The sequence below is a fragment of the Ascaphus truei genome, chromosome 1 (assembly GCF_040206685.1).
Source record: "Ascaphus truei isolate aAscTru1 chromosome 1, aAscTru1.hap1, whole genome shotgun sequence".
Lineage (NCBI taxonomy): Eukaryota > Metazoa > Chordata > Amphibia > Anura > Ascaphidae > Ascaphus > Ascaphus truei.
In genome coordinates this window covers 506,841,447-506,854,399 of record NC_134483.1, presented here as the reverse complement: position 1 = coordinate 506,854,399, position 12,953 = coordinate 506,841,447, and the positions used below count along the sequence as shown (strand labels likewise).

Sequence of the window (12,953 nt, the reverse complement as noted above, 5' to 3'; positions counted from 1 at the left end):
CAAGGAAGTGACCTGTTCTGGTTTAGATTTTTCTCGAAAATACAGTATATGGCTCAGTGGGAGGCAGACCTAGGTGAGGAGCTAGAGGAAGAAGATTGGGGTGGGATTTTCATGGCAGCTGCTGAGTTCAATCTGCATGACGTTAAGGGAGAACGCATATAAAGTTCTAATGAGGTGGTATCTCACTCCACTTAAATTATCTAAATTTGTTTCAGGTTACTCCCCATTGTGTACCAAACAGTGTGGAGAGCCAGGGGACCTGTTACATATGCTGTGGTCCTGCCTTCCTGTGGCACCCTTCTGGGAACAAATTAAAGATTGGATACAGAGGATTTTGGGCCTCGATATTCCTATGGATCCCTGGATATTTCTGTTAAATATACCAACGGAGGGGTTAGCCCAAGTTGAAAACACACTAGTTGTCCATTTTGCAACTGCAATGAGGTGCGAGATCACAGCATTATGGAAGCAAAAAGAGATTCCTTCATTGACCAAAATTAGGAACAGAATCTGGGTTATGTGTCAAATGGAAAAATTAGCAAGTCTAGTTAATGACACTGGCAATAAATTCCAAAAAGTCTGGCTTCCTTGGCTAGCTCAGGCAGACATCCCAGGATTGAACCATCACCACAGTGCTGCTATGATAGTTCTAAATGCATTCTCCTGTGACTAGATGTGGGAACACTAGGGATAGATAATAGGAAATCAGTGCCACTGTGGGAGAACGGGACAGCACAGGAGATGAAGTAGCAAGATTGAGACAAAAAAGGCTATGAACCATGAAACAGTATAGGGGAAAATAAAAAAAGAGTGCCTTACATTGCCCCCCCCCCCCCCCCTCTTCCCCTCCCTTTCCCTCTTTCCTTCCCTATGATTTGTATTTATTATTTGTTGTCTTATGTTTTGTTTCTACATGATGTTTCAAGTACGATATAATGTAATGTCATTTATTCACTGTTCTGAAATTCAATCAAATTTAAGTTACAATTTTTTTTTTAATAACAGCTGTTGTTTATGCATATATTTAGCTTTGTGGATAGCCATTAAACTCAAGCAAACTAATGGACGTTCCCTGTTTTAGGTAACGTCACGTTGGTAACCCAGATTTAACTGAGCCATAGGGCTTTATTCAATCAGATCCAAAGCAACTGATCAGCCAGTGGCATTTTTTGGTCGATCAGCCACATCGAACATTACAGGCATACCCTGGTTTAAGGACACTCTAAGTACACTCGCAAGTAAGGACATACCGCCCAATAGGCAAACAGCTCACGCATGCGCCTGTCAGCATGTCCTGAACAGCAATACCGGCTCCCTACCTGTACCGAAGCTGTGCGCAAGCGGGAAGACTATAGAGCCTGTTACAAATGCATTATTTACATCAGTTATGCACTTATATGAAGATTGCAGTGCAGCGATAAGTGGGGAAAAGGTAGTGCTTCACTTTAAGTACATTTTCGCTTTACATACATGCTTCGGTCCCATTGCGTACGTAAATCCGGGGTATGTCTGTAATTGTAGTGAAGGTTCTGCTGATAAAATGTGGTTGTTGCTTGGGGCAGGTAAACAGTATAAAGCCTGTTTAGTGATCTAAGTGAGTCTGCATTTTAAACGTGCTGTTCCAGTGAACTAATGGAAGTAATTGTGAATAGGACAAAAAGGCATGATCTAGTTTGAACTTGTTTGGTCATATGGGAACTTTGAATATTCTTGGATAGTGTAGCAAGGAAATGACTGGAAGGGAAAAGATGGAATGCTGTAATAAAATGTATAAAAGCATGAACTGCACGTTGGGTGAAGAAGTAAGGAATGCAAAGAGGTTGTATTATTAAAAAGAAGAGGAAGTGCTAAAAGGACAAAGAGAAAGAGGTGGTTTACAATTTATAAAATAAGTACCTCAGATTTGGCTGCATGGTAGTATTATCGTCATAAAAGCATGGACGCAAATGTCTTCTAATTTTAATTGCACGTTAACCAGAGAACCTGTTATCTCTCCTGGGGAAATGTTGAAGTTCTGTAATACAGAAAGCAGACACAAGACTTGTGAACACCGACCACTTTGTATGTATGGTTTCTGCATTTGGAGTATTATATTTGGCCATGCAAAGTAATGTCACATTCCTGTAGCTACAGCATTGTGCTCTGCAGAGACAGTAGAGCACAAGAGAGGTATGCTTGTGTCCGTAATTACTGGTTTGTTCTGATGGAAAAAACGAAAAGTTTAATTTCATTTGTTTCTGGTGCCCACATTTTATGATGCTTTGTGCAGGGACTCTTGTAATTACATCAGTAGAATTGTTCCACATGTAGCAGATAGGGGGGGGAAAAAAACACTTTGACTGAACATTTCCAGAGTAAGTTTTTATTTTCTTTGCGTTTTTATTCTTCTTCATGCTAATCCTTTACGGGTATTCATTAGAGAGTTTTGTTTGGGAGCTTTGGTTCTAATAAGTGTTCAACACATTGGGCTTCAAGCCAGTTACTTTCACCATTAGCTTTGTACAGCCAACACCTGCGTAACTGAAAATGCTTTTTGCAGTTTTATAACTTATTAGGGATAAATTACATTTGCTTTGTGTCCCCCTAGTATAGATAGATTCAGTTTCACAGCAGCTGAGGCTTAAACTGGCACAAGTCGGAAGTACAGATAGAGCGCCAAGTATTGGGTGCCATGGCATACAGCAATGTGCTTACTGCATTGCAAGCCTGACACGTTAAAAAAAAAGATTTTTTTTTACTGCAGCAGAAGTTGCCCAATTTACTTCTTTTTTTTGGGGGGGGGGTTCTACAGTATATAACCTTAACCCTAGCCAACCATAATGCTACATTTAACTGTGTATACCAGGGGTGGCCAACTCCAGCTCTCAAGGGCCACCAGCAGGTCAGGTTTTAAGGCTATCCCTGCTCTAGGAGAAAGGTGACTCAATCAATTGCTCAGTCTTTGACTGAGTTACCTGTGCTGAAGCAGGGATATCCTTAAAATATGACCCGTTTGTGGTCCTTGAGGACTGGAGTTGGCCACCCCTGGATTATACTATAATTCTCATTTGGGACTCCGTAAAAATTTGCGACTATGCAAATTGCATATACAGCCCCCAATTCCAAAAGGAAGTTGCACACAAATGTACACAAATTCCGTAACTTTCATGGCAATTAAAAAATAGATATATTTTAATGCGCTGTCCTGTTGATGGAGTGTGTTATTTAACGCTACGGCACACAATAATGTGTGATACATCTGTAATTCCCATTTCGGCTACTCTATAAGGATTATTTGTCTTCATCTGCCACAAATACATATCAGGCGTCTTCAGTTTTACAAGATGGTAAAAACTGAATGTTTTATTGTAATAACTGTTGGCATAATAACTTTGCTAATATTGTGTATCGAAATTGTTAAAATTGGCATTGTGAACCACACAAACAATATGCTTATGTCTGTTCTATTACAGTTTCTCTGGCAGCTTACAGGTGGCTGGTTTGTTACCTTCTACATGAAAGTTATCTTAAACTGCAGCAGGAGAAGAAAACCACAAGTAATGACTTTGATGCAAGAAACAACAGCCAGGTATTGCTTGCTGATAAAGTTATATTTGTCACTGTATATGTTTTTAGGGGGATTCATGTATTTCAATAAAATAGGGATATTCATCAGTGCTGTTTAATTCACTGAGTTGGAATTAGTTAGGATTACATGTTTAGGTCTGCAGCCTTGTACAGTTTGTACTTTTACTCATACTTGGATCTGATGAGTTTAGAACACTGCCATTCTTACAAATATAATCTGACATCTCAAAACAACAACAAAAGATGTCCTCACTAGCTCGCTGTATCTGCCCATATAAATATCTAGGCTTCCACATTGCGATTCTTTCAAACCTATATTTTCTTTACCCCCATTGTTTAGATTTTTAAGCAAGGAGTAAAGGAAGCTACAGTATGTGATACTTGCTCAAGAGGAGGTGGGCTCCAATAGACAAGACATGTAGAGCGAATATGGGGCTTAGTGGTATATTGAGGGATGTACAGTAGTAGTTTGGTAAGTGGGAGGAGAGAGACTGGAAAGTGAATGTTTTTATCAAATCATTTCAGTGATATTGGTGTTGGCATATTAGGAGACGCTTGTCTAGTTGTTAATCAATAATTCATAATATTACTTTTAAGAGGTCTGCTACGTCATGTGTATATCATTACACTAATCCATCCAAAGTCAAATGTGTGTTTTTTGCAGCAACATAAAGAACTGTAACAAATGTAGGGTGTGTTTAAAAGATACTTGAAATAACATTTGAGGTATATAATAAAAGCTTTGTGTATACCATATACTGGCTCTACACAAAATGCATCATTGTTTACCGTAGTGTATGCATTATCATTTTAAACAAGTCCTTGATTACTAAAGAAATGTGTTTGGTTTTTTGACTGTTTAACCAATCCAATGTTTAAGCCAATAATGAATCTCCTCTAGATTAAGGAGTAAGAACTAAGGATCTGGATGTCCTTGCCAAACGTATTGTAAAATGACTTATTTTGCATTTACAACATGGAGAAAAATTTGACACCGCCTAATGATTTTAAGAGGAAATCCCCAATTCACCTTGAAAGATGATTCATGGTGAATTGCAAGAACTTTAATAGGTATTATGTTATAAACAAAAAAAAGAAGGATGGAGGCACACAAGTAATGCTGCAAAAATTGCTGGGTTGTACTGCATAGTACCAGCAGAGCTACAGTATATTATGTTATGTTGCATTCCAAAAGTTTATGCACTACACTTTTTTTTTTTTTTAGGTTTATTATTGCCGTTCCTTAGCTTTGGCATTCATTGAACATACAGTATTAGAAAGATACCATGCCTATACCTGTGACTCCAACACGCCAGCCACCCTTCAGCCAGTCCTAAAGCAGCTGTGTGCTCTGTATGGTCTGTGGTCGTTAAGTAAACATTTGGCAGTTCTCTACCAAGGTGAGAGCTTTATTCTAGGGAAGGGGATTGTGAGCGCGCTGTCCCTCCTAATGCTCTCCCTCAGCTTCCGGATCTTCCGTGCAGCTCCTAATCTCCCGTGATCAGCGGGGCAAACTCAGGACAATATTACACAAAAATAGGAGCGCATGGAAAGGAAACCAAAAAGCCGGAATTAGTACACAAAACTTTATTGCATGAGAAAGACACATAAAATGTATCACATAAATGATCAAAGGGCACCCTGAAGATGTCATTTGACACGAAACGCGTAGGTGGTGACGTCATACGCAGCGACGTTACGTCCGTGACGCCGAACCTACAAGCTGCTATCCTGATACACCGTGAGGACGCCGTTAGGAGGTTCCCTTGTAGCCGCCAGGTCTGTTTGATACCATATTAGCAGCCTGTGCTCGTTGTTCCATCTTATCTAGGACTTCTGAATCGAGTTTATAGGTGTTAGCACCTTATCCTTGGCGGATGTATTAGGGTATTTTTTAGATATACGTGTTATCTATGTGGTGCCATTTGACCATTTATGTGATACATTTTATGTGATTTTTTGTTATGTGTCTTTCTCATGCGATAAAGTTTTATGTACTAATTCCGGCTTTTTGGTTTCCTTTCCATGCGCTCCTATTTTTGAGAGCTTTATTCTCCCAGACAAACATGCTGTTTAATCTGATGCCCAAAACAATAGGAAAACTGATTTTTAGTCAACAGTGTAATGAAATGTGCAACTCATTGCAGTGCCTTCGGTAATTTGTAATGTTTTGGGGGCCATTCCAGCATGCAATTGGCAACCTGAATATGTTTCCAATTAGTTGTTACATGTTAGTGCAATTGCAGGTGGATACTGTGCAGGTGAACTGGCTGGCAGAATAACACAAGGAGCTATCCTGGAGCTTTGTGCAAAGGTAAACTAAAGGGCTTCATATTTTTAATGAACAACCATTATTACACCATACTGTATACATTTAAAAATGGGAAAGTTTGGAATTCATACTTGGTCTTCAAAGTCTGTATTTGCTTACGGTTCTGTTGGCGTGTAATACTAGTATTCTCTTAATTTGACCTCCTCAAAGTGGTTATGAATGTTTATTATCATTTGCTGTTTAGGACTGCTTAGAATATTGTATAGAATTACAAGTTAGTCCAGCAATTGGGTATTTAACAGTACCAGATTTGCATTACATTATCTTCTGTTTAATTCCAGCTACAGGTGATTTCTCATTTTAAACTTGGCTACAGAAACCCAAATATCTAAATGACGTACAGTAAAAGCACATGAAACAAATTACAAATAAAACACTAGAACAATAACAGAACTATATAAAGTTGTTCACTGTTTTTACACAGCTATAAATCTATAAAGCAGTTCCATATACTGTGTATGGACATTTAATAGATCACTCCACCAAATTGGACAAGGGTATGAAATAGACTTTTTAAGGTGAATGCTGCACATGGAAAATATTTGATCCTTGGTTTCAAGACAATAAAACGACATAATTGGTGTGTGTAACAGATTTCTCCAAGTGTGACCACTCGTATTACAATTTGTTGTGAATTGTAGCAACAATTTACACTGGCGACACACTTTATTCGAGCTTGGCTAGTCCCACGAATTCGGGTATACCCGGGTGTATTGAGGTTTGTGACTGTTTTCTGCCCGAGTACATTGAGTTATTTTCCAAGCAGGGATTGAAGCATTTTATTCCCGCTGGCTGCAATACTGCACAGTATATATATATAAACTGCATTACAATTCATGAATTTATGCCATCTGGTAGACACGCGAAGCATTGCAGCCTATTAAATCCTAATCATTATCATTTAACAGATCAGCCGCCCATCAGCCAGGCATGAACCCAGGCTGGGAAGGCAAATGCAACGGGGCTTGTCAGAGGTTAGGAGTGGCGCATTCCAGGTATCTGCCAGGTACATACCGGGTATTTACTCGAATAAAGTGTGTCGGTGCAGTAGTGCTGCTCTATTATGCCTTTGTTACTATGGAAAGTGAAAAGCCCTGCCAACGTATTATGCTCTTTGTAACAGTTGAAAGATGATGCAGTTGCTTTGGTCGATGCCATTGCCCCTCCAGACTTCATTTTGAACTCGCCCATTGGCAGAGCTGATGGAGAGGTAAATAACTTTTTTTCTTTTCACTTCAATAAACACAACCAAGAAAGACTGCTCTAAATCTTTTATTTTGGCACATCATTTTACCAGTTCTTATTTACACTTTTTGCTTCAAGCTCAATTCTAAAATGACATGTGCCTCAGTTTGTGGGGACAAAAAGAGAGGGCAGAAATGCTAAATTCTTTGACTCCCTCTTCTGAACAATGATGATCGGGTTCAGCACCCACTTTCCCCACTTTGATTCTGATTACCATCTTGTTACCATCAGGAGGGAGAGAGAGTGGGTGGTATGATACCTTTCATTGAGCCAACAAGTAGTTGAATAGTTACAAGCATTCAAACCTCTCGGGGTCCTTCATCGGGTGAGACCTGATGAAGGACCCTGAGAGGTTAGAAAGCTTGTAACTATTCTACTACTTGTTGGTCCAATAAAAGGTATCATACCACCCACTCTCTCTCCCTCCTGTTACTACATGGAAGAAAAGACCAACACGGCTCCCCACCCTTCTTTGCTGATAACCATCTTGAAAGAGAAAAAACATAGTCCTTGGATAATTAATTTTGACTATTCATCTGGTCTTTAACACTTTTGCTGCCAGGGACTGCAATAGGTCCGTGTGCCAATGAAAGGGTTAGGAAGTAATTAATCAGCATAATCTATTACAACACACAGGTGGAATGTTTAAAGAAACATCCCCAGTTTTGTCAACACTGAGTTCCAGCACTCATCACCGCTAAAGAAAGACTGTTATTATTATCTATATCTATAAGTCTCAAATAATGTTTGTGTGTGTATGTCTTCCCCTGTGTGATTGGCCCTGTGTTCCCCTTGTGTCATTGGCCATGGCGCACCCCACACCACCCCGCCCCCCTCACCCCCCTCACCCAACCCCTCACATTGCAAGGATCATCTCACTTGCATTGCAGTTGGAACCTAAGGAGAACAACTTGGCGAACCCACACTCCTCACCCCCCACACACCTCCGCCGCTCCGTCCTCACCTCTCCACCACCAACCCCCCTCCCTCCGGTCGCGCCTCGGCTCTCCCCCACCACCAACCCCCCTCCCTCCGGTCACGCCGCTCCTCGGCGCAGGCCTCGACTCTCCCCCACCACCAACCCCCCACCCTCCGGTCACTCCACTACCACCCGCCGCTCCTCCGCGCCTTTCTCACCTCGCCCCCACCAACCCCCCTCCCTCCGGTCACTCCACTAGCTCCGGGTTGCCTTGCGCTCGGCGGCCTCCGCTGCATGCTCCGCCCCCCGACCGGTCAGAGCGCCCGGACAGGAGAGAGGCGCCGACTGGACCGGTGGGAGCACGGAGACTGGACGGAGGTGGCTGGTGTCCGCTGGTGGGGGGAATGGGTGGGTCCTCTCTGCAGTTGTTGTCGGTGCCCGAGGACGTGTGTGTGTGACACTGTGTGTGTGTGTGTGTGTGTGTGTGTGTGTGTGTGTGTGTGTGTGTGTGTGTGTGTGTGTGTGTGTGTGTGTGTGTGTGTGTGTGTGACACTGTGTGTGACACTGTGTGTGACACTGTGTGTCTCTCACTGGGTTTGTGTGTGTGTCTCACGGTGTTTGTGGCACTGTGTGCTGCGCGGGGGGGGGGAGACCGGAGCAGCGCAGGGGGGGGAGGGAGGACCGGACCTGCGCAGAGGGGGGGGAAGGACCACAGCTGTGCATGGGTGGGGGGAGGCGGAGAGAAACGAGGGGAACGGGGGGTGGGTGGCGAGAGGAAGGAGTGGGGGGTTTTGGTCCCGGGCAGCGCCGGGTCTCTCAGCTAGTAAGGCAATATACAGTATAATAATGTAGCTAGTGCCAAATTAAACTTGTATGTTCAGGTAAGAGGAAAACCCCAGGGGAATGTTGCTATTTGGAAGCTTTGAAGCCATCTTATTATTAGCAATTTAATTTTTATATTATTCTGAGCCTGTATGAAGCTCTTTACAGTGTAATTATACAGGATATATAATACAGGGATCATTGTACCAAGCTAAAAGGAAAAAGCTATTCCTGCCCCTGGAAGCATGCAAATAGATATTATAAATGCCACTTTGAACACCACTATTTGTTAGTGTTTCAAGTGACCACATTGTAGAACATATTATATATGTTTTGCCTTGAAAATCATAACTTTACTCTAAATTCATTTTTTGGTGACAGAATATATGTACAGTACCTGCATTAGACTTGCAATAATGTCAGCGTGTTCAAATTGAGGGTATTTTTAGATATCAATTTAGAATTGATTATTGCACATTCGACCAATTATTTCAAACATATTATTTCCCATAAAGAACCAATATGATTAAATATTCTAAAAAAAAAAAAAAAACAATCACAATAGACGGAAAGTACAGATGTAGCAAGATTTACTATTATCAGTGCCGCAAAACACCAAGTGTAAATCCCTGGCATGTATTTGCTCTGCTGCCCCCTTGCGGCTCCCTTATGACTGTCAAGTATCATAGGCAAAGATATGCAGTGTGCCACCTGCTGGCCACACATACTAAACTGCGCTAACATAAATAACCACACAAATAATTATTCTGTCTGACTGACAACAACGTGTTCAAGCAAATGTCATTCGCACCTTCTCGCGGTCACGGTGGCAACTAAGTCTTACTACATCTGTAGGACCTAAGTGACCCCTTCTGGTGATATATCTAAATGCCCTGAAAAAAATTGCGCACCCCTGTGTTAGTATAACAAAGAAATCAAAATGTCATAAATAAATTAAGATTTTAATTTTACATGATGTAAAATCAAGACCTTATATAGTGCAATATGTATTAGAGTACCCTGGGTGTGCTACTTTTATTAAAGTGAACAAGACTGATGAAATATACCAAATACTAAAAATATACAGTATCCCATCTGAATTGCTTATATCCGATGTATCATTTTTCAAATAAGTAAGGGCCCTCTCCAATACTTCTATTTTTATTACTTGAGCCGATGAGTGTTGCTAACATTTTGATTCAAATAAACCAGACCCTTTACGTTTGTGTCCATGACAATGCCCAACCACCCAATAAAAGCATAATAGCATTTTGGCTAAAGGTTAGACTAAATGAGTAGTCATGCCCATTCCACCCATGACACTTCTACATTCCATCCTCAATAACTTAATATGGAGCAGATCCACTAAAATGTCTCAGCACTACAGGACATTTAATTGTGGTCTGTTGTATTTTTATAGATCTTTTTGAACTACATGTGTCATTTAAATTATTGTGACGTTTTCCAAATCTAACCCAAGTTTTGCTTTCCAGCTGTATAAAAATCTGTGGTCCACAGTACTGCAAGGAGAAAAAGTGTTGGAAAGGCCATCCTGGTGGGCAGAATTCTGCACGAACAAACCTGTGGTGGGCAAGTTGAGATCACAACTGTAACCACAATCAAATATGAGAGTGTCTATATTTGAAGCACTGAAATATTGTGTCATACATGTAATCAGTCGTCTGCCACACGCTACCAGTATAAGTATGGATGCAACATGATTAAACTTTGATCAAGAGAATGTTTGAATGATAAAGCAAGAAAATCGATCTTTGATTGGGTGCCTACATTTTAAGAGAATGCTGTAACCCAGGGGTTCTCAACACCAGTCCTCAAGACCCCCCAACAGGTCAGGTTTTCAGGATATCCCTGCTTGAGCACAGGTGGCTCAATCAGTAGGTCCATCTAAAATGGTATTTCTCAGCCAGGGTACCAAGGTACCCCGGTGTCAACAGGGCCCGGCTGGGATTATCGCGGGGATTGGTGTAGGGACATGTGGTGCAGGGCTTGTTACCTTCTTCATCTGCATTTCCTGCTCAGCATCCCATCATGGCGCTGCGTCATCAAATGGTGTCGCGTTGCCATGACAAGCTGACGTCACAGCACTATGCGGCGGCATATTCTCATAGCAACGTGATGCAGCGTCACGTGACCCGTTGTCATAGCATCACAACCCATTTGACGTTGTGGTGCCATGATAAGGGGACAATGCAGGAGATGCCGCCGGAGATGGTAAGTGTTATAGAGGCTTCTGTAACTGCAGTGCTAAGTGCACAGGCACCGACGGCAACGCCATCAAGCCGGCTTTAACCGGTGTGCCATGGTCCCCTGCCAAGGGTGGCGTATCCCCATGTTGAGACTCTCTGCTTACTGCTCAGCGAACGCATCCAACACCATCCGTAGATAGAAAGACTACGATACGCCTATCCTCTCCAAACCCGGAACAAAGGACAGATCGTAGCCTTCATGTCTTCAGACAGTGCACAGCTGACATGGTTTAGGCGAGAGTTAGAGTGTGTTACGTGTGAGTGAGAAACAGTGAGGGAGATCTGATGAGATGGGGTCCCGAGATTTAAAAATTCCTCAAAGTGTGCAACTGCAAAAAAAAAAATATGGTGCGTCCGTAATCTAAAATAGAGGATTGTATAATTGATGAATCAACAAGGGGCAATTGTTCAGAAATCCAGTATGTGCCTTCACACCATCTTCTTCTTCTTGTGCTTGACCCTGGAACATAAGTTTATTCTTTATATACTTTACTTGAGTATTGGAGGAAAAGTAGCAGTGGTGGAATATTTGCTCTTTTGCATTTCATCTTTTTGTTTAAACTTCTGCATGTTACTTATAATGCACTAAACTACAGAATCTATGTTTAAACTTAATAATTGTTCCTGCTTTAATTTTCAGACAATACTATTATATCCGTTATACTGTGCTAACTTTTTGACAAGCTAATTAATATAATAAAATATGACTATTTGCCATTGTGTTTCTTTTTATCGTCTTCTTATATGTCCTGAAAAGTCTGATATGTTTGAATAAGCACATAGTAGATAAGAACAGGGAGACAGGCGCAGCAAGGTCAGAAAAATATTAAATTTCTGTAGTATTAAAAGAGAATATCCGAACTTACAATTCAAAAAACATCAGAGAGTTCACAGCAGCACAGTCAAATGCACATTTTGGGTAGCAAAGTAAATGGCATCCGGCATGCAAAAGATGCCACTGCAGATGTGTGCAGTCCATAAGGCGTAGCTGTAGGAACCGGAACTGAAGTCACAGACAGGGTCCGACCAATCCCAACACGTTTTGCACGGCAGGTGCTTCATCTGGAGGTGAGCCAAAGAACGTCTCTCATGTATTATATATAGCTTGTGCATTACATTTATTAGCTGGCAATCGTGTGTGTGTGTGTGTGTGTGTGTGTGTGTGTGTGTGTGTGTGTGTGTGTGTGTGTGTGTGTGTGTGTGTGTGTGTGTGTGTGTGTGTGTGTGTGTGTGTGTGTGTGTGTGTGTGTGTGTGTGTGTGTGTGTGTGTCAAGGATTGGACTTCGGCTGAAGTGGATCCCAGTGGCAGGAACAGCAGGGAGCGAAGTCAGGAAACAAGCAGGGGTCCGAGGCAGGTAGCGAAGTCAGGAAACAAGCAGAGGTCGGCAACGAGGAAACTGGAACAGGATGATAGCAATAGCTAGCACAGCAATAAACACAGGAACCTTGCAGAAGCTAAGAACCAGTATAAACAGGCAAAGAGGAACAGGAAAGGGAGGTTTATATAGGCAGGCTGGGAGGTGGTGCAGAGGTGCAGAGGTGTCAGGTATCAGGGTCTGGAATGTTCCTTAGTTTAGCAGCAGCACTCCCGGTGGGCAAGTATAGGTACTGCAGGCTAGAACCAGACATTGAGAGTGGCAGCAGTCCCGGTGGCCAAGCATGGAAACAGCAGGCTAGAGAATATGACATTACTCCCCCCTCCCAAGAGCGTTCTCCGGATGATCCTTGCTAGGCTTGTCTGGATATCTCCGGTGAAAAGCTTTGACTAGTCGCGGAGCATGTACAAAATTTTTGGGTTCCC

The 12,953-nt window shown here is 42.0% G+C and overlaps 1 protein-coding gene across 3 annotated transcripts in view; it reads left to right on the top strand.

The window, feature by feature from the left end:
- ACOX3 (acyl-CoA oxidase 3, pristanoyl) overlaps window positions 1-11,874 on the top strand; it is a 122,657-nt gene extending 110,783 nt beyond the window's left edge. For all 3 annotated transcript variants that reach the window (XM_075570021.1, XM_075570012.1, XM_075570008.1), the window contains 5 exons: window positions 3,453-3,568; window positions 4,793-4,967; window positions 5,814-5,881; window positions 7,023-7,109; window positions 10,379-11,874. In XM_075570021.1, coding sequence (XP_075426136.1) covers window positions 3,453-3,568; window positions 4,793-4,967; window positions 5,814-5,881; window positions 7,023-7,109; window positions 10,379-10,498 — 566 coding nt within the window. In that variant the 3' untranslated portion in view covers window positions 10,499-11,874. The remainder of the gene's footprint in view (window positions 1-3,452; window positions 3,569-4,792; window positions 4,968-5,813; window positions 5,882-7,022; window positions 7,110-10,378) is intronic.
- Window positions 11,875-12,953: the final 1,079 nt, after the last annotated feature.